The sequence below is a fragment of the Rhinopithecus bieti genome, unplaced genomic scaffold (genome assembly GCF_001698545.2).
Source record: "Rhinopithecus bieti isolate Rb0 unplaced genomic scaffold, ASM169854v2 scaffold_18624, whole genome shotgun sequence".
In the NCBI taxonomy this organism is placed as follows: Eukaryota; Metazoa; Chordata; class Mammalia; order Primates; family Cercopithecidae; genus Rhinopithecus; species Rhinopithecus bieti.
The window spans coordinates 1992651-2012256 of record NW_016809607.1 but is presented as its reverse complement, the minus strand read 5'-3'; the positions used below and the strand labels follow the sequence as shown (position 1 = coordinate 2012256).

Here is a 19606-nt window from a genome sequence, read left to right as displayed (position 1 = left end):
CTCTGTCCTCTCCTCTCCATCCCTGTTACCACTATCCATCATCATCTGTCACCTGAAATGCTGAATTTAACTGTCTTCTAACTAGTCCCCGTCTCCAAAATAGTCCTCTTGCAATGCAAAACTGCCATTAGTGCCAACTTTACCCTTCCAGAGTCCCTCCCTTTATGTCCCCTCATCCCCTTGCACCCTCCCCCACAACTCTCCAGTCTCTCAGTAACAATTAGCCAACATGTTTTTAATGTTCACCTGAGTTAAGCACTTTGCAAACATTACTTCAATTACCCCTCATAAGAATGTTTTAAATACAATGCCATTGTTGTTCCCATTTTACAGATGAGTAAACTGAAGCATATAGAGGCTAAGTAGTTTCACCAAGTTCTCACAGCTAGAAAGATGCAGAGACAGGATGCAAACTCAGCTCTACTGAACTCCAAAACCCACATACTCTCTTAACCACTGCATCATACTTCCTCACAGGTGGATCTTCATCTCTCAGCAATACTGCCTCTTTGCCATTCTGCCCCATAGCAACACTGCAATGCCTGGAATTCCTCAAATACATACACGCTGCTTCCCCACTCACTATGCTCATGCTATTCTGTCTCTTGGAAATGTCCTTCCTTCTCCTTTTAACCATGACCTACATGACTCTTATCCATCTTGTTTAAGACTCAGCTCAGGTGTTGCATCCTCTAGGAAGACTTTTCCTATATAACAACTTCCCTGCCCTCACCTTTCTCTCTCTGACTGAGGAGGTACCCTTCCTCTGTCTTCACCTCCATTACTACACCCACCACATTGTGTTATCAATTTCTGTTCTTATGTTTGCCTCCTCCACTAGACCATGAGCAGCTTGAGACAATCTTTCTGTTTTGTTTTGTTTTTAGACAGGGTCTCACTTTGTCACCCAGGCTAGAGTGTGACCTCCACCTCCTGGGCTGAAGAAATGCTCCCACCTCAGCCTCCTGAGTAGCTGGCACCACAAGCACACACAACAATGCCCGACTAACTTTTTCTATTTTTGATAAAGATGGGGTCTTGCCATGTTGCCCAGGCTGGCCTCAAACTCCTGAGTTCAACAGATCAGCCCATCTTGTCCTCCCGAAGTGCTGGGATTACAGGCGTGAGCCACTGCACCTGGCTTGAGACCATCTTAATCATCCATATGTCCCCAGCCAGTGTTGTGCCTGGCATGTAGTGGGTTCTCAGTGCTTCATCAATGTTCAGAATAAGAAATAAAGAGTGTTTAATCAACTAATTCTCAAATATTTGTTGAATAACTACTATTTCTAATGTATGTATTGAAGTATTGGGCCGGGACAGTCAGGGAAGGCTATAGAGAAAAGGGAAGATTTTAAATGGGGTCAAAAGATGTACAAGGCTCAGAAAGGAAAGCCACATATCAATAATCTAAATCTAATGTTTGAGCAAATGCTTAGGCTGGGGACCATGGTTAGCTATAAATGGCAAAGCTGAGAAGTTGATCATCTTCCTCTTGCTCTTGAATTCTGTCAGATCAGCTGTTTCCTTATCCAAGAGCAAAGTGTCAGATTCAAGTTTTGTTCCAGGGCATTTAATCTTTCAATGATAAGTATCTCACCTTAACTCTCAGATCATCTCCTAGGACAGAAAATTGTGGAAATATTTCTAAATAAATTAAAAACCTAGAGACTGTTAGATCATGAGATACATTAATAATGATGAAATGCCAGAAACATGTGCAGCTCCATGTAATGAATTCAACAACTGTCTGAAGGTCATAGAGGTCTTCCTGCAAAATACATGTCATTCTGTTTACATCAAACACAGAAAACTCATTTACAAGTGAATGTCATTTTCATCTTTGTTCCATGGCCAAGTACATCTCATTTGCATTCATTTGTTTCCCTACTGGAGTGCTTGTCACTATTCTACAGCCGATGTGGGTTGTGCTCAGTACCTGCTACTTACCATAGGCCCAGGCTCCAGTCATCCAGTTACAAGTCTGAATCATGATCCCAAAGATGGTTTTACATGAGGTATTTTTAAATAATATGCATCATTGGGAAATCAAAATTTGGTGATAGTGTTCACAGGAAAAAACTTTAAAAGTTCAAATGCAGGTGCACGAAAACATACTCTTTTCCCATGTGAGCCCAACATTAGGACTTCTATATTGCTAGGTGTGGAGAACTAAAGTTCTATAGCTAAGGCCTCCCAAGGATCCTTTGCTAAATTCTGAAGAGAACAAAAGAATGGGTGAAGGCCCCGTTGTTGTCTCCCTATGTACAGAGTATGATCAAGAGCTAAAGGTAACTCTGAGTTTTCCAACTATGGAGAGAAGGACCAGTTGAACAGTCAGCCAGTCATGCTTCTCCCAGAGGTTGGTCTGATTCTGACACTGTCCTGGCCAGCTCAGTGTCCTCAATAGCTCTTTCCTCACTGCAATCAAAGTGGTAACACCTTCTGAAACACACCTGCACCCCACCTACAAAATCACCTAACACAAGTTATTCATTGAAGTGTCTTTAAGGTAATAAAAGATTGAAAACAACCCAAACAAAGGTCATCAACAGGAGAATTGGTAAAATCTATCTTTCTACCTCTACACAATACAGTATTATGTAGCAATAAAAGAAAAAAAAAAAAAGTGAGGAGGCTCTCTTTGAATTATCATGGAAAATTTCTCCAGAGTATATTAATTTGAATAAAAAACAGGATACAAAAGAGTGAATATTAAATATTTAAGACAGGGAAGAAAATAAAAATACATTCATTCTTGGATATTTGTATTTATAAAAAGAAAATTAGATGTATACAAGAAACTAAAGTAAGTGATTACAAGTATAGATCCAGATTTTTTGGTTTTGAAATTCATAGAATTTGGGTGACCTACTTTAAGAAATAAAAGACAGAATTAGGTACAGTTCTGTATTAGTCCATTTTCATGCTGCTGATAACTGAGACTGGGAAGAAAAAAAGGTTTAATTGGACTTACAGTTTCACATTGCTGATGAGGACTCAGAATCATGGCGGGAGGCAAAAGGCACTTCTTATATGGCAGCAGCAAGAGAAAAAATGAGGAAGAAGCAAAAGCAGAAACCCCTGATAAACCATCAGCTCTCTTGAAACTTATTCAGTATCATAAGACTAGCATGGGCAAAACAGGCCCCCATGATTCAATTACCTCCCCCTGGGTCCCACCTACAACACTTGGGAATTCTGGGAGACACAATTCAAGTTGAGATTTGGATAGGAACACAGGCAGACCATATCAAGGTCTTATATAAGGATTTCATGACAGTGAGCTTCATGGTACATCTACCCGTGGTGACTACCTGAGTCGACAGCAGTGCACAGAAATGAGATTGGATTAAGACTCCTAGATAGATACCTATTTAGACAGTTTTGGTCTTTGAAAATGTGAATATATTTCTTATTTAGAATGCAAAACCAACCTTTTTTTTTTTTTGGTAGATACAAGAGTCTCGTTATGTTGCCAAGGTTGGTCTTGAACTCCTGGCCTCAAAGTGATCTTTCTGCTTTGGCCTCCCAAAGTGCTGGAATTATGGGCATGAACCACTACATCTGAGCATCTCAACCATCTTATTCAAGTTTGGCTCCATTCTGCAACCTTGTGTCTGCAGGGATTCTCCCTCAGCCTGGCTTTTTCCTGATGACAATGTGCCTAGCATCCTGTTTTGAGTTTGCCCTTGTGTTTCCCTCTTTCTGATCACCCTCAGCTCTGTCATCAACAGAGCAGCTTCAGACACCCCAGCCCCACCTCTGCCCCCTGCCTGGCCCAGATTTCCAGGAATACAGACTGCTACATGTGAAAAGAGTTTGAACATTGAATAAACCACACCACAAATGATCTCCAATACTATGGGATACTAGGAAACTGGGAACTTTTTAAAGTACTGACTTGGAAATTCGGTGATTCTCTGGCTGTGCACCATAGTCCTGAAATTCTCAACAGAATCAAACTATTACACCTTCCTTCCTAGGGTCCTCAGGATCACAGGTGGGCCATTTTAGATCTATCCTTATACACATCTTTTTGTTTAATAAAACCAAGTAAGCCTAGACTAGATTGGATACAGCCTTGCAGGGATTTACCAGAATTCAAATGACTTCAAATACATAACAAGCCAAAGATGTTCTCTAACTTAACTCTGGTTCCAGCTAAAAAAGCCTGGAAACCCACTTATCTTTCATTTCACCTTATCATCACCCTATAAAACATTCACTGGATCTAGTTACAAAGGATTCAAATTGAATTTCTGGAAACTTCTTTCATCAGGTGACACTGTTCTAAAGAGGTCATTTGGCTGGGTGTTGTATCATGTGCCTAGTAATCTCAGCTACTCAGGAGGCTGAGACCAGAGGATGCCTCAAGCGCAGGAGTTCCATACCAGCCTAGGCAACATATTGAGAACCCATCTCAAAAACAAACAAACAACAACAACAGAGCCCTAAATAAATAAATAAATAGAACAAGAGGACATACATTAATAGTATGTTGAGAATGAGGCTGTGGAGTGGAGACGGTAGACTTAGGAATGAATCTTAGGAATACTTATAGCTTGGTATTGAAACAAGCCCCATTTCCCTTATCTATAAAATAGATTATCATAAAGATTAAATGAGATAATGAAGATTCAATTAAATGAGTGCTGTCAAGGAAACCTTGAGGCAAAGCTATTTTTTCCCACTTTATGAGGAGAATATCAGCCCATATAAATATCATGAAGTCTCAAACTACTAATTCAAGACAATAATATACAAATTGATTTAGAAACCAATGTAGGGCATAGAATATATACAAACACCTATAGATGGCAACGCCAGTACCCTGAGATCACATTTCAGCACGTTAGCTTTAAATAATGCCGAAAGCCTATCCCATAAACCCTCTGATGTATTTTTTTTTCTCTACATTCTCTTGGTTGCTAAGGCATTTCTTTCTCATGCTTTCTGAAAAATCACAAATCAGCTTATAAAATGCGACATCCTACGTTGACTTGTTTCTCATTGGATTGACTTTTAGCATACCTGAAAGCACTTTGTTGCTCACACATGTGTGCTGCTACAGTCCAATGCCCTCAAGAGAGCTTGAATCTGACCTGGTCACGTCTCCATTTCCCTTAAGGTGACAATTCAAGAATCAACTGCTCAGTGTCAAGTATAGAATCTTATCTTTCTGCCTTTTTTTTTTTCCAGGAATTTAAAAAAGATTAAAAACAATCTTTGACCTTCGCTGTGTTCTTATGTAAAGCCATTTGCTATTGCATCTATCTTCACTATATCTCCTGTCACGTAAGACATTTCCACCTAAGGCTTTCTACTCAAATCACTAGATTTAAGTGTCTCCCACTCAAATACAACTTGCCATGAAACGCTGGATTTTAAATCATTCTCTACTTAAAGTAACTTCTAGGAAAACTGCTGCACTACCAGCATTAAGAATAGAAAATTCGTATTTATAGCCATTTCTTGCAATATCAAATTATGCAAAAGTATATATGGATAGAAAAAAGTAGAGAACGCTCATGACGTTTGGATATTTGTTTCCTCGCTCTACTTGAAAACATTTCTCTTAATCTGTTTAACTCAAATTACCAAAAAATCTATGACTTTTATATTCTTTAATGAACTCAAGATTTCGTCTTTATTGGCCATTTACATGAAACGTTAAACTTTAAATAATTAAAATGTACTTGAAACAAAGTTAGTGTCTTCAGAGGAGTTATATGTATACGTGTAGTCCACCCACTTTCGGTCCCTTTTTGAAGGACTCTTGGGAGAGTTTGCAAGCTAAGGGCATTAACAAGTTGTCTGTGGTACAACGGCTTAATTTGAATTAAACTACAGTCGCAGATGACAGAAGCCCTCCTTTCATCTTTTGTAGGGAGGCCTCCGAGCCCAGAGCGAGCGCCACGAGCGCCACGCTTCCTTCTGGAACTAAACACGTTGGCCCCGCCGTCTGTTGAGTCTTCTCTTCACAACTCACACCTGGGTGGCCAAGGGTCACTCTTGACCTCGCGTAGGCGCCAGCGCCTCTGCCCTCTTCCCGTTTGGAAAGCGGCAGATGGCGAGAGCGCACCGCGCGGGTGCCGCAGCTCCCCTCCACAGCGGGGTCGGGCGGTTTCCACAAGGACCAGTTAGGCCTGAAACCCTCCCGTCCTCCTGCCGGGCACCGCGGGTCTTCCCCGGTCCTTCTCTCCAGCAGGACGCCTGGACCGTCCGCCTAAGCGCGGCGAGACTCCCGCACCTCTGACCCAACCAGACCCCAGAAACCCTGTTCCCAGGGAGCGCTACCAGGGGGCTGTGAGCCCCGGGGGCTGTGAGCAGGGAGTTCCGCGCCACAGAATGCTGCCCTCACTCTCACCTCCCGCTCCGCATGGCCGCCGCCGCACTAGCCCAAGCGGCGAGGCCGTCACGGGGCCCGGGTTTCTTTCGCTGTGGCCAACTCGCCACCAATAGCAACCCTGGCTCCAAGGAATGCACCAATGGGAGCGTTCGGAGTAACGAGACTCAACCAATCACCGCCCTCTCGGCTCTGGGACTCCCACCAGCAGTGTCATCACTACTCCTGTAACTCCGCCAAACGGTAGTTCTAGCCACTCCCGTCCTTCCCTCAGAGTCTAAATATTAAATATACTTTCCCCAGAGTAGAATCCTGCGGAGTTGCAGCTTATGCTTGGCTCAGGAAGACATGCACACGCTTTCACCTCCGCTGCGTTCTTCTGCTTAAGCTCATCTCTCAATGCCCAGCCAAGCTTTTCAAAATTTAGTGAAAACAAACGAGAATTCTTTTTACCACGCAGTTGACCGCTACGAACTATTTGAACCGTTGTCTCAGCTTAAAATGGAAAGATGGCCTGAGAAGGAAGAGTTCTGAAAGAAGTCTCTCCTTAGCAAAAGGATGGAAAGCCTTTTTTTACTGAAGCTGGTGCGAGTTGGGGGTTAGAAGTAAACCAAGGAGAGTGTTCTGCAAAAAGATGCTAGTGTTATACAAGGTCGTCAACCCTTATCTCCTTAGGTTGATATCTTCCAAATGAAAACACAAAGAGTTGTTAGAGTTTAGGGTTTTCAAATATATATATATCGTTTGATAACTCACTATGCGTCAGGTGTGATCTAAGCTGCTGGCCTGCATTAACTCATTTGATGTTCACAACTATCCTACTGCTTATTTCACCCTGTTTTACAAGTGAGGAAATTGAGGCAATAGAGAAAATGGCCCAAGATGCAAAGCTAGTAAGTGACAGAGGCAGGACTAGAACCCAGGTCTGTCTGAGGTATTTAGCTTAACAAAACAGTTTAATGCCCAAACGAACTAGGTTCAAGCAATCTAGAGTCTTTCACTTCTAAAGAAAATGAATACGCCTCCTATCTTTTTTTTTTTTTAATTTTTTTGGTACAAAATATTCAGTTAGAATCCCAGAAACTTCCAGTGGCGTTAGCATAACGCTCTAAGTCAGTTGTGGTCACCAAGATAAGAAGAATTGAATGGTGGGTGACAGGGAGAAGAGAAAAGGTGATAGGAGACAGAAAGAAGTAATCTGAGAAACACTAATTCAACTGAGGCACTTAAAATAAACAATACTATTGTTCCTGATTGTATATCGCTGATATGACTTTGTCATTAAAATGAATAATGGCATTACGTATGATAGTATGCACAGACATGAACAAATATATGAGTTATTTGAGGCAACCTATGGAGAATTACACATGACTTTTGATTAAGAGACTCTTTGTTCAATTTTTTCGTATTGGAATCTATTTTAACAACGTCTAGAAGATATCAATTCACAAAGGGGAAACAGAATATTGGGTCCTTTGTTTTATTAAATTCTAAATGTATATCCTTTAACCAAACTAATTTTAGTTTTATTTTTTGAGAGGGGGTCTCACTGTGTTGCCCAGGCTGGAGTACAGTGGTTATTCACAGACAGGATCATAGCACACCGCAGCCTTGAATTCCTGGGCTTAAGCTAGCCCTCTGCCTCAGCCTCCTGAGTTGCTGAAACTACAGACATGAGCCACTGCCACCGGCTTATTTTCAATTTATTTTTAGGAGCATTTTCATAAGTTACAGGAGTTGGTACTGAGCCAGAAAATGGGAGACGGGGGCAATACTGTGATAGCTGATAAAATGTTTCCCATGTTTCAAATCTGGGCAGCCTTTCTCACTTTCCTTGAGAACTCACATGCTCTGATTTCAGAAAAGCTTTTCCAATATTCTTCTATAGTGGTGGATTTGGTTTGAAGCAATAATCGCTTCAAAGGGCAGGACCACAATACTAAACAGACACCAAGAAGCTCTGGGCTCTTGGAGCCGATTTAGCAGGCAGATGCTTGAATTCACTTCTAGTTCTGTGTGACGAACTGTGAACCTGGTGGGGCAAGTCAATGGTCCTCTTCTATGGAATGGAAAGAGCTGAAAGTAGCATAAGAACCTGGCACAGTATAGGTCCTCAAAAAATGATGGTATCTTTGTCACCATATTTTCATGTTGATATTCTCTCTCTCTCTCTCTCTCTCTCTCTCTCTCTCTCTCTCTCTCTCTCTGTTAGCTTTCTTTTACAAAGCAAAACATTTTCTGGTCAGCTGCCACTAAAAACCTATAATTCCTAGCATACATTTTCTCATAGAAGAAATCTTGCAGATCACCACCAATAGAAATCACATGCCCTCCCCTACCCATGCCCTCCTGCTGTGATGTGCCAGAACATGTTTCTGCCAGCCACCAGGCGACTAAGGCAGTGTTGCCAACAGGAAGACAAGGTAAAGACTTGCAAATCATTCAGGATTCAGAAAATAAAGGGCATTTTTAACTGAGTTAAATTATTAGCGTCACATCCAGACCCTTGGGTGACTCACCAGAATCTTCAAACTGATCTCTGAAAAAGTGCTGCGGACATGGGCCCTTCAGATACCTGCCCTTAGCTAAGGGGTTAACTGAGCCTCCACTTTCCACAGGGAAATCCTCCCCAGAGTGTATATGGGGATGAAGATGGGTGCTTTCTAATTTTAGTCAACAAAATTATATTCTTTATGATATCTGCCCATTAGCTAGCATTTTTTAAAAAACCAGTAAATATAGTCATTGCTTCTAATTTTGCTGTTCTAATTATGGGCATCCCCGTGACCTTAAAGAGTATGCTTTCTTTTCTGTAAGATAAGACCAATACTGACAGCAGAAGACCATTGGAAGAAGGACATGGGAAAAAGAAACTTATGAGTAAAGCAAATAGATCAGCACTTCCAACAAAACAGACCCTCCTTTAGTATTTGTTGAATTAATAAAATATATGAATCATAAAAGACACTGAGCAAGTTTCCTTTTTTGCTTCCCAAGGAAAGTTCTGTCAAAATGGAACACGACAAGAAATAGTGATTCTACTGTTCCATACTTTGACAATATGTGGGGTTTTTCTTCTTGAAGGTCATGAACTTCTTTCAGTAAACATGAAAACATTTAGCATGATTAACAATGGTTTTAGGAAACAATTCTTTTGCCTGATGTTTGGGAGCCTGTAAAATGCACATATTGAAAATGGCATATTTCCCTCTTATAATACAACACTGTTTAACATTATTTTATGAATAGTCAAACTATTCAAGTCTCCAATGATTTATTTTATTATGCAGTCTCCTCGCAAGTTGTTTTCAAATTAAACTACTTGTTTAAAATATCTGCTGAAATCACTAAGTGAACAAACTCTCGTTTGTATCTTTATTTTTCTTAAAGATTGCACAATCTGGAACCAAAACCAAAATACTATATCCACTGTACAGCAGTCATTATAAAACAACACACACCACATTTGTATTCTACCAAATAGAATATTTTCTTTAAAATTATATATTGCGTGCTCTTAGATTCATGCTTTATTTTACATTTATCATTATTCTCTCATAAATAATTGCAACTGACCAATTTGTACACCTGCTACCACTATATTCAATAGGGCAAGGCGTAGTCTTTGACATGAGAACAGATAAAATGGAAATCAGTATATGGATGTCACATCTACCCAATTGTGACTAGTGTTTTGCCTAAGAAATGAAATGCTAATGTAAAATACACACACAAAACGTCGTTTCAAAAGGCACAATTTCCTCCACAGAAAAGTACAACTTAAAAATACGTGGCAGTTAAAATGTGTGCCCTCGAGGGCGCTGTGACGTTCGCATTGATGTGATCCTGAACACCAAGACCAGACCGCCTGGGCGGTTCAGGGTGAGCTCATTCAAGAAGTCCAGAGACCCGGGGTACGGAGGTACTGGTCGCCCTCGAGCTGTCCAGGTGGCCGGATTTACGCCACCTCTGAACTGTTGCTCTGAGTTTCAGCACCAGATCTGGGACCTCTCACTGTTCCAAATCTGGCGCCCTCTCAAAAACAAAAACAGTTTTGCCCATTGGGTCCCTCTTCCCACCACCAGGAGTTCCTCTTCTACAAGAATAGACCCTCGATTCCTCTGTCCTCGCCCCGCCCCTTCCCGGGAAGACTTATTACAAGTCGCGCTCGCCGCCGCCCGCAGCCTCGGGGTCGCTCTGGTCGTCTGTGAAGCAGACGTCCACGTCACTGTCGTCGCTCTTGGGATCCCCAGGCTCCGGGGGATAGCCCGGCTCGGCACCCGGGCCGTCGCCCGCTTTGGCGAGCAGACTCTGGCCAGGGTGGCGGGACTTGACATGTCGCTCCAGGTCCCGGCGGCGCACAAGTACCTTGCCGCAGAACTCGCAGCGGTAGGGCGTGTTGCCCTCGGCGTGCAGCCGGATGTGCTTGTTGAGATTGCTGGGGTCGCCGAAGGGCCGCAGACAGACTTTGCACTTAAGTGGCTTGTAGCCCGTGTGCGTCCGCATGTGGATCTTGAGCCCATACTTGCGCGAGTACAGCTTGCCGCAGTAGAGGCACAGGTGGCCGGTCTTGGGCTTACCTGCGCCGCTGCCTCCGCTGCCGCCTCCCCCGGTGCCTCCCGCAGCCGCGACGGCCGGTGGCAACGTCCCCGAGTCCAGGCGTCCGCGACCCTTCCCGGCAGCCATCTCGGACAGCTGCTGATTGTGCATGGCGATCTCTCGGTCGATGCTGGCCAGCGAGCCCAGCTCGGCGGAGCTTAGGGCGGCCGCTGCTGGCGCGCTGAAGTAGGAGATGGACTCCGGATACTTCAGCAGCCCGCTGAAGTGCAATTTGAGCGGGTAATAAGCGGTAGTGGCCGGTGAGCCGTAGAGCAGCTCCCCGTTGTAGACTGTAAAGGCCGGCATGACGGCAGGCAGGTGACTACATTCACCACCTGGATAGGCTTTGAGACCGCCCGTGTCGAGGGGAGGCAGCGCACAGCGCTCGAGGGGCAGCCCGGGCGCTGGAGGCAGCTGCGCGTAACGCGCTCCTGGCATCGCGGCGGAGGCGGGCTGGGCGCGCTCCACGTGCTTGAAGGCCGACGCCTCTTCCGGGGGGACCGATAGCAGAGGGAAGCCGCGCAGGGCCCCAGAGCACGGCAGGCCATGGGGCGGTGGCGGCGGCGGGTCCCCCGCGAGCAGGCACTTCGGATGGTGGTGGTGGTGCGCGTGGTGGTGATGGTGGTGACCCGCGCCGCCCGCCGCCGAGTTCTCCCCGCTCCCGGGGCGCCCGCACGCCCGGCCCCCGCCCAGCAGCCTGCCCAAGGTGAGGCCGGCCCCCTGCTTGCTGCCGCTCTCCTCCCGGTAGGGGTCGCCGTGGGCGGCCGCCGCCGCCTTGGCTAGGCCGGCGGGCTTGAAAGCGGAGCGCACGCCGGGGTAGAAGGCCAGGCTGCCGACCCCCGCCGAGGAGCCGCCCACGATGCCGAGGAAGTGCCCTTGTCCTCTGGCGGCCCCGCTCATGTCCAAGGCACGGTCCAGCTGCTCCTTGCCTTTCTTGAGCTGCCCCCACTTGCCTGGGGTCGGCGAGGTGGCCGAGGGCGCAGAAGAGGCCTCACGCTTGATGCCCTCCCGCGCACCGCAGGCCTGAGCTGGTGGCGGGCCCTGCGGGTGGGGTCGCAAAGTTCCTGCCTGGGAAGGCGCGGCGAAATCGGACGCGGAGGGTTTCGGGGAGAGACCGAGGCCATCAGCTGCTGGGACGGCGCCTTGGCGAGCCGCGTGTTCGTGGTGCAGGAAGGCGCCGCCTCCACCGCCGCTGAACACGCAGTGGAAACGCAGGTGTGCCTTAAGGCTGTTGGGGTATCTAAACGTCCTCCAGCAGTACCAGCAGATGTAGCGCTCCTCCCCTGGGCAAGAAAGAATGGAAAAGCGACCCGGTGAGAGGCGAACAAGCGAGACAAAAAGAAAGCGCCAGTGCACCCAAGGCAAAGGCCAAGTTTCGACCAGCGGTATCGGGAGGGGGCGAAATATAAGTTCGGTAGCCCTACTGTATCAAGGACCCCGAAAAACCTCAAATGGCCAATCCTTATCAGTGTCTCCATCCTCTGGAACTACTCAGAGGCCAAAAAAGGTGACAGGACCTTTCCAACGAAGACTTCCTCCAGGCCTTCCGAGCAAAATCTTCGTTGGAAGGGCAGCACTCAGGCAGGCTGATGGGGTAAGAGCAAAGAGCAGCTGTTGCTTTAAATCAAGTGTTGAGGCTGTGCAGTGCCTGGGCCCATCTGTTGGCGTTTGCAGAATAGGTAGCGTATGTCAAGGAGTTTGGATAAACTGAACAAAGACCAATCTAATGGTCGTGAGCGCCTCATTACCAGGCGAGACAATATCCTGTATGTATAGGCCATATGTAATCATTCCTTTTCATAGAACAATGTCTTTTGTGTCCCCTACCCACCCATTCCACCCCCTTCCAGCCTTAAACACTTTGCCTGAGGTTTTCCTGGAGCGTGACCAACTGAAGGACCACATAGGGACTATGATTTGCCATTCTTCAAAATTATTTGTATCTTTATTTCCTCTTTAACCCCATTTAATTTGCTGGGAGAAAAGAAAAAAATCTTATGCCATGATACTCTATAAAGAATGATGATAATCTAAGAAGGATGATGTTGCATTGTCCTGTCTGCCACTTGGTAATTAATTAACTCCTAGATAGCTGCACAAATCCAAGCTTAGTAAAGTCTTTGGAGAAAATATATTAGTTTTTTATTATATGAATATATATAAATGATATAGATCGATAAATAAATATAGATACTCAGCTTTTAATAAGTGCAGAATTCTCTACCAAGCACTACATATGTGTTTGGTGTCAAATCTTTTTTTGTGTTTAGTATTATTAGCATTAGTTTTTTCATTTTGCCCGAGTTTGTGAACACAACCGAGAGACACATATATGATCACATACTAGAAGTTAATTTCCACTTAAAAGGTTCATATTGCTGCTGTAGAGAGAAATGATCTTGCAGTTGGGTTTCTTTTAAAACGTGGTTGGTTGATAATACTGAAGGGAAAGATGTCTGTGAGAAAGAAGTTAGTTGAACCGCAAGGAAATATCCAAAATATACATCAGTCTCATAAAATTTAACAGGAAAGTTAAATTCCCCCTCTGCATATACAAGCAGCTCAAACTTCTGGAATATTACTACAGAAATAGCAATAGGGAAAAATTCCAGATCTTCTTCCCTTTATGTATATTAACTGCTGGGTTTGCATAACACAAGTAGCTCCCACCTCCACCCCTGTGAAACACCTGTGAAAACTCAAGTGATAAGCACTATATTCCAAGGAGAGCAGAAAGAAAAATGGGAGAGTAGTATTTCCCTATGAGACCCTATCCTAATTTTTTATAGAAGTCTTAGATAAAACCATTTCAATGTTCTGTTACTTTGTACTGAACATTCATGTAAAAGAAATCTTGAAAAAAAGAAAGAATAGACCTCCTGGGTTCTCTTGGTGGGTATGTTCTCTTAAATAACCTTCCATCTAACTTCAGAGCCTTTCTGTCTCTCATCACCCCTTTTGAAGGAGGGAGTTTTCCGAGTCTGCCGCAGAATGACTCAGCTTAATGCAAAGCCAAATACACTTTTTTTCTTAATGTGAAGGGGCAGTATTTTCCTCCATCTTACTACAAAATTGAAACCCACTGACGTTAGCTAGAATTAGGAGAATAGCAGCCATCCCTATTTATTTCTTCCTCTTTCCAAGCTTTAAGCAGCATACGTTTAATATATACTTTTTTTCAGTTATCCTAACCAACTGACATGTTCTCCAGACTCTCAGATCTAAATCATGCCAAGAGTACCAAACACATTTAACAAGTGACTGCCTCCTCTTCGTGTAACTCTAAGGTAGTCAAGAGTTCAAACTTCTCCAAGCTGGGGAAGTCAGGGTTCAAAATCACCCATGCCTTCTCACATCCAGGAAAAAAAAAAAAAAAAAAAAAAGGTGTTTATTTGGACACCTGTTACCATATGATGTTTATAAGCTCAATTGGCTGAAAGGAAAACACAAGGACCACTATTCCAGTTGCTTTTGTACTATTTGGGGCTACCTAAGAAAGGGTGTTCTGTGTGGAAATGGCTGGCTCCTCAAGGTTAGTGGTCCTCCAAATTCTGTAGTGGCGGATTTGAGAGTTCTCCACTATGCGGCTTTTATTATATGTCTCTTTTTACTGGAAGAAGTTGACAAGAGAATGTAATATAATGTGATGCAAGGAACAAACTATCTTAGGATAATTTGAATACTATACATGCAAAATAAACAATTAACTTGCAGAGGACGATGATACTTTAAAGCAAAGTGACTCATTGTTTTGAATAAACTTCATTCTGTCTTATTCATGAAGTGTTTCCTAATTCACATACTTGTATTAATTTCTCTAAACCTATTTCTAAAGGGATGTGATTGAGCAGGCAATTCAGGAAGACAGCGTGTTCGAATATTTCACAGCATTCATTATTTTGATGTTAAATAATAAATGTGTCTTTAGGAGAAATTACAGACAATTGTCATGGAAAAAAAGCCATGGAAGCTTTGTGTGTGAAAAGGAAGTCTCCAAGACCTTAACTATTCTAGCACCTCCTAGACTTCTTTCCACAGGAAGTGTTCTTCAGTGTTCAAGGGTAGGTTTAAAAATGTTTTTCTGTTTAGTTACTGCACCTTAATTTGCATAAATCCGCTCTTGGCTTTGAAGGGATCAAATAAATCTGAGAAGAAACTGGGATACATCCCAGATTCAATTTAAGTAGGCAAAGGGAAATGAATAAATGCCACTTAAATGGAAGGGTCTCAGTACCTGCCAACTGACCAGCTGTAAGTACCGTAATACTTCTAAAATGCTGTAGAAATGCACTGTTCTCCTGGAAAGCCAGTGGAGAAGAAATGTCCTTGGACTTTGTAAAAGCTTTCCAGGTTTGAGTTATATTCTGTGGAACTCACCATGTAATTACTGTAACAACAATTTAAGGCTCCTTTTTTTATTATTTATTTATTTATTTTTTGAGACAGGGTCTCACTTGTCACCCAGGCTGGCATGCCGTGGTAACATTACAGCTCACTGGAGCCTTGACCTCCTGGGCTCAAGTGATCCTCTTGCCTCAGCATCCTAAGTAGCTAAGACTACAGGCATGTACCACCACACCTGGCTACTTATTTTTTTGTTGTAGAGACAGAGGTCTCACCATGTTGCCCAGGCTGGTCTCAAACTCCTAGCCTCAAGTGATCCTCCTACCTCGGCCTCCCAAAGTCTGGGATTACAGGCATGAACTACCCCGCCTAATTTTTTTTATCTTAATTGAGTAAATAATGGTCTCTTTGAATAGGCATCAGAAAAAGGATGGCCCCATTAAGTTCATAATGTGTACTTTTTCCCCTGCCATTGTGAGCCAGATTACTATCACTGTTATCGTTTATGGTTGATTTTAAGGAGGTAGTGGCGACGTCTCCTCTTTGCCTTGAAATACAGGGAATGTGGATTCCATTTTACATAGGTCGAGCTATATCTAGGGACTTGCTTCAAGACAGGAGGAGGAGGGCTGGACTCTTGCCCATCCACGCTTTTGGAGTGGGTACCTTTCTCATCGTGAGTCGGAGTCGCCGTGGTGGGGATGTCGAACCACTGAGCCAAGGAGTTAGAATACCACACTGTGAGCTCCTCCCCTGGCTGGACGTCTCGCAATGCTCGGTAGAAGATCTGGGATGCAAGGAATGGAACAGTTCTCTGTCATTTCCTGGGTAATTGGTCAAAAAGCAACTGAGAAGAAAGGTTCAAATCCCAATTCTGATGCTGTGTGACCCTGGAGAAGCTACTGGAGCTCTCTGAACTTCACTTCCCTCACCCTTCAAACGGAAAAATAATAGTATCTACTTTATAGGGTTGTCAAGACATTTAAATGAGACGTCTAGCTAAAGCACTTTGCTCTTAATATTGTTGGCCACTGCAGGGATGGTTAGGTAGATTGAATTGGTGGTGGGGAGTAGGGGGTGTGGAGAGAAGCCCGCAGTACCTGTCCTCCGGGTAAGTCTGCAATAGCTTCCAGAGTCTGTTCCTGGGAGTTTCTGGCTGCCCGGATTAACCCTATCCACTCCAGAGGGGAGCCCCCCGACTCGTCCACCAGCTCCCCTCTCACCATGCGCACCTGCAACACAAGCAGTGGTCGTTCTTCCCACACCTTGGCCAGGCCCACAACCCAGACAGAAAGTTTATCCTCCACCCCCACCCAACACAGGAAAGTGGTTGTTTTTGGTTTGGCCAGACCACTAGGGGCTATGGAAGGAGGAGAATTCTTTAGGACTTGGCTTGGGGGAGGGAGAAAGAGGAAAGTCTACCTATGCTAACAGTACCACCACTTTCCTGCGCCCCACCTTGGCAACACGGGGAGGGGGGAGGGATGTTGAGAACATCCTCCCTTAGTGCTTAAGCACATCTTGTACCAAGTTGTGCCCCACACATTACCCCACCTCTCCCACTGGCAGTTCTGAGAGCAGCCCTAACACCAGGTTAGAGACGTTTCTAGGTCAGTCCCAGGACCCAGAGCGTCCCCCAACAAACAAAAAAATTCTCTCATGCCTCCTCTATTCTGTGTGCATCGCACCTAGCTAGGTGCCTGTGAGCCTTGCAGCGAAAGTCTCAGAACAAAGCCCAAGCGGGGAAAAGCTTGCCTGCAGTTGGCAGGCCATTTAAAAGCAATTAAAGCGCGTTTAAAGAGGAATGCGCGGTGGGCACCAAACCCTGCTTTAGACTGTAGTGGGGCGAGGGGGGGGGGGGGGGGCGTGATTGCAGGAGGAGCGAGGTGCAAGTCCCGCTGGCTGGACACCGGAGCTTTTTCTTACTAGAAATCTCCAAGCAAAGCAAGCTAAAGCCAAGGAAGCCAAAGTCCTTCCTTCTACCCCAGACTTCTGCCTTCATTTCCTGGTCGCTGTTTGCCGACCTTTGGCTCCTGGGACGCCCCCAAAGCGGGCGAGTGCTTTAAGTCTCTCTGGTCAGGGGTCGCAACGGTGTGTGGGGTGTGGGAGTCAAAGCTAGTGGTTTGGCCCTGGCGCCTGCTGGTTGGGACTCTGAACTCTCAGAGCCCGGCTGCAGGCGCTCTGATCCTGTGCTCCGCGCGGATGGGCGCCCCTCGCCCTTGGAGCCCGCGTCAGAGCCAGCACCTTGCTCATCCTCTCTCCATATACCCCAAACCCACAAGCCGACATCGGCAAGGGAAAAATATATATATCTGAGGAGATTCTGGGAATTGAGAGCCTCCCAAAGATTTTTTTTTCCGGGAAAAAAAAATTAAATTATTTTAAGGCGAAATTACGCCTCAAATTAACATATTGAAGGGCAGAAGGGAAGAAAGGTTCTCGATGCCCTGCACCCCCAAAAAGAGGGTGCTTTTGCAGAGAGAGCTGAGGTCAGGGTGCGGGGGTGGGCTTCTGGGTTCTGAGGAGACCCGAGAGCGCGAGGGAAAACACAAGCTGCGGATGGTCCCGGCACCTACAGCCCTCAGTGCACCCCACCCAGGGCTGTACCCTCTCGGCCACATCCCCTCCTCTCAACCCGACCCGTCCAGCTCTCACAGTTAAAGAGGCTACTTGCTCAGAATAACAGGAGTCCCCTTCCACCCGGCAGAATTAGCAGGTAACGACTCAATCACTCCCTTCCTCCACTTTCTCTCTCTAGCCCTTTCCCGGGTCAGGGCACTGAGAGGCGAACAGTAGTGGGCGGAGGTCTGAATGGTCAATACCTTTTTCTTGGGCCCGGGCTCCCTGCGGTCTGACAGGTACTTGCCCAGCTTGAAGGTACCAGGAACCGGTCCGAGGCGCAAGCCGGCCGGGATGCAGCAGTCGGCACTCACGCTGGTGGCTGGAGCTCTGGCGGCTCCGTGCATTGTTGTCGCCGCCCCCAGGCAGGCGCTCGGGTGCGCCAGGTCCTCGGAAGGGAGCGAGTGACAGAGCTGGAGCTGCGCGCTAGCCAGGGAGCCGCGCCCCGACGTGCGTCCTCCGCCCGCGGAGTGACGCGGGCGGGCATGCACTGCGCCTTTTCAATCCGGGCGGGAGCCTTTTGGCACCGCAAGCGCAAGGGCGCGTAGTTTGGTGAGAGAGTTGCGCTGCGAAGCAGCTGCAGAGTCCTACCCGAGAGGGTCACATGGAGTGGTTCCCTCAGCCCCCTGCATAATCGAGGCCTCTGAATGGCTAGCACACAATGGTCCAGGCGACCTTCCCATTCCTAAAAATCCAATTTGTCAAGGGCGAAGAAAAGGCACTGGTGAATCAAAGGTCCGGCGGGACCATTAATCCTCAGCATGGGGTATTGTCCTCGAGACAGTTACGATATTTTAAGTGACAAATCCACTGTATAATTTCTCCATAAATTTTACTTCCTTTTATTGTTCACCGACAAACCAGTTTTGGGAAATAAGTGACTACTTTAAGTCTACTTGGCTGATTCCTTTGAGCCTTGGTCTACTTCAAAGATTTTTAATTCTCTCCCCTTGGCTTTATTGTAAAGGAGATTAAACAAAGAGATGGAGACTGTTTGGAGGACTTGTTAACTTCTATTGATTTCTGGCGTGTGCCATACAGAAATTAGGCAGGTACTTGATGGGAAAACACCAGAAAATACCTACACTTTTTAAATAACGACCATATTACCATTTCAGGGGAATGGGTTCAGGCCAGTCGTCTATTTAGAACTGCTTGAATTGTCACTTCTGTCCCATTTCGTCCCAAAATATGATGAAACCTCCAGATCAAGTTGAGAAGGCGAGGTCAACTGTGCATCACTTTTCTCGGGCACACCCCGGGCCTGCACTTTCTCTGGAGAATGGGAAACGACCCCAAAACCAACAGTTTCGAAAGGGGATCCTGCCCCCCGGTCCGCGGCCCAGGGTTGAAGAAGAAGTTCTAACAGTGGGTTATTATTGATCACGTCCCCTGGAAGAGGTCCTTGGACTAACTCCCCTAAAACCAACAACCTGGACTTTTCTATTAAAAAATAATACTAAAATAAAAACGAAATCATCGCAATCTGTTAAAGGTTGTAGAGAAGGGGGCGAGGTGGGCGTTTGGGACAACTCTTTCTTACAGCTACTTTGTGAACTAACAAGACGTTGTACTTCAGAGTTAAACCGGAAAGCTCCCCGTTTTCTTTTAGGGAAACCTCCAATTAGCGTGTGGACATTTATTTTCATAAATAGTAGCCAAGTAATCAAATTCATCAGATATTTGTGACTC

At 45.4% G+C, this 19606-nt stretch overlaps 1 protein-coding gene across 1 annotated transcript; it reads right to left on the bottom strand.

Moving 5' to 3' along the window:
* Positions 1-9698: 9698 nt before the first annotated feature.
* PRDM13 (PR/SET domain 13) lies at positions 9699-18522 on the bottom strand. The gene is made up of 4 exons (XM_017889816.1): positions 18118-18522; positions 16396-16527; positions 15962-16082; positions 9699-12234 (listed from the first exon to the last, which is right to left on the bottom strand). Exons 1-4 carry the CDS (start codon positions 18259-18261, stop codon positions 10508-10510), a joined length of 2124 nt encoding a protein of 707 aa, XP_017745305.1. The 5' UTR covers positions 18262-18522; the 3' UTR covers positions 9699-10507.
* Between the last annotated feature and the right edge of the window lie 1084 nt (positions 18523-19606).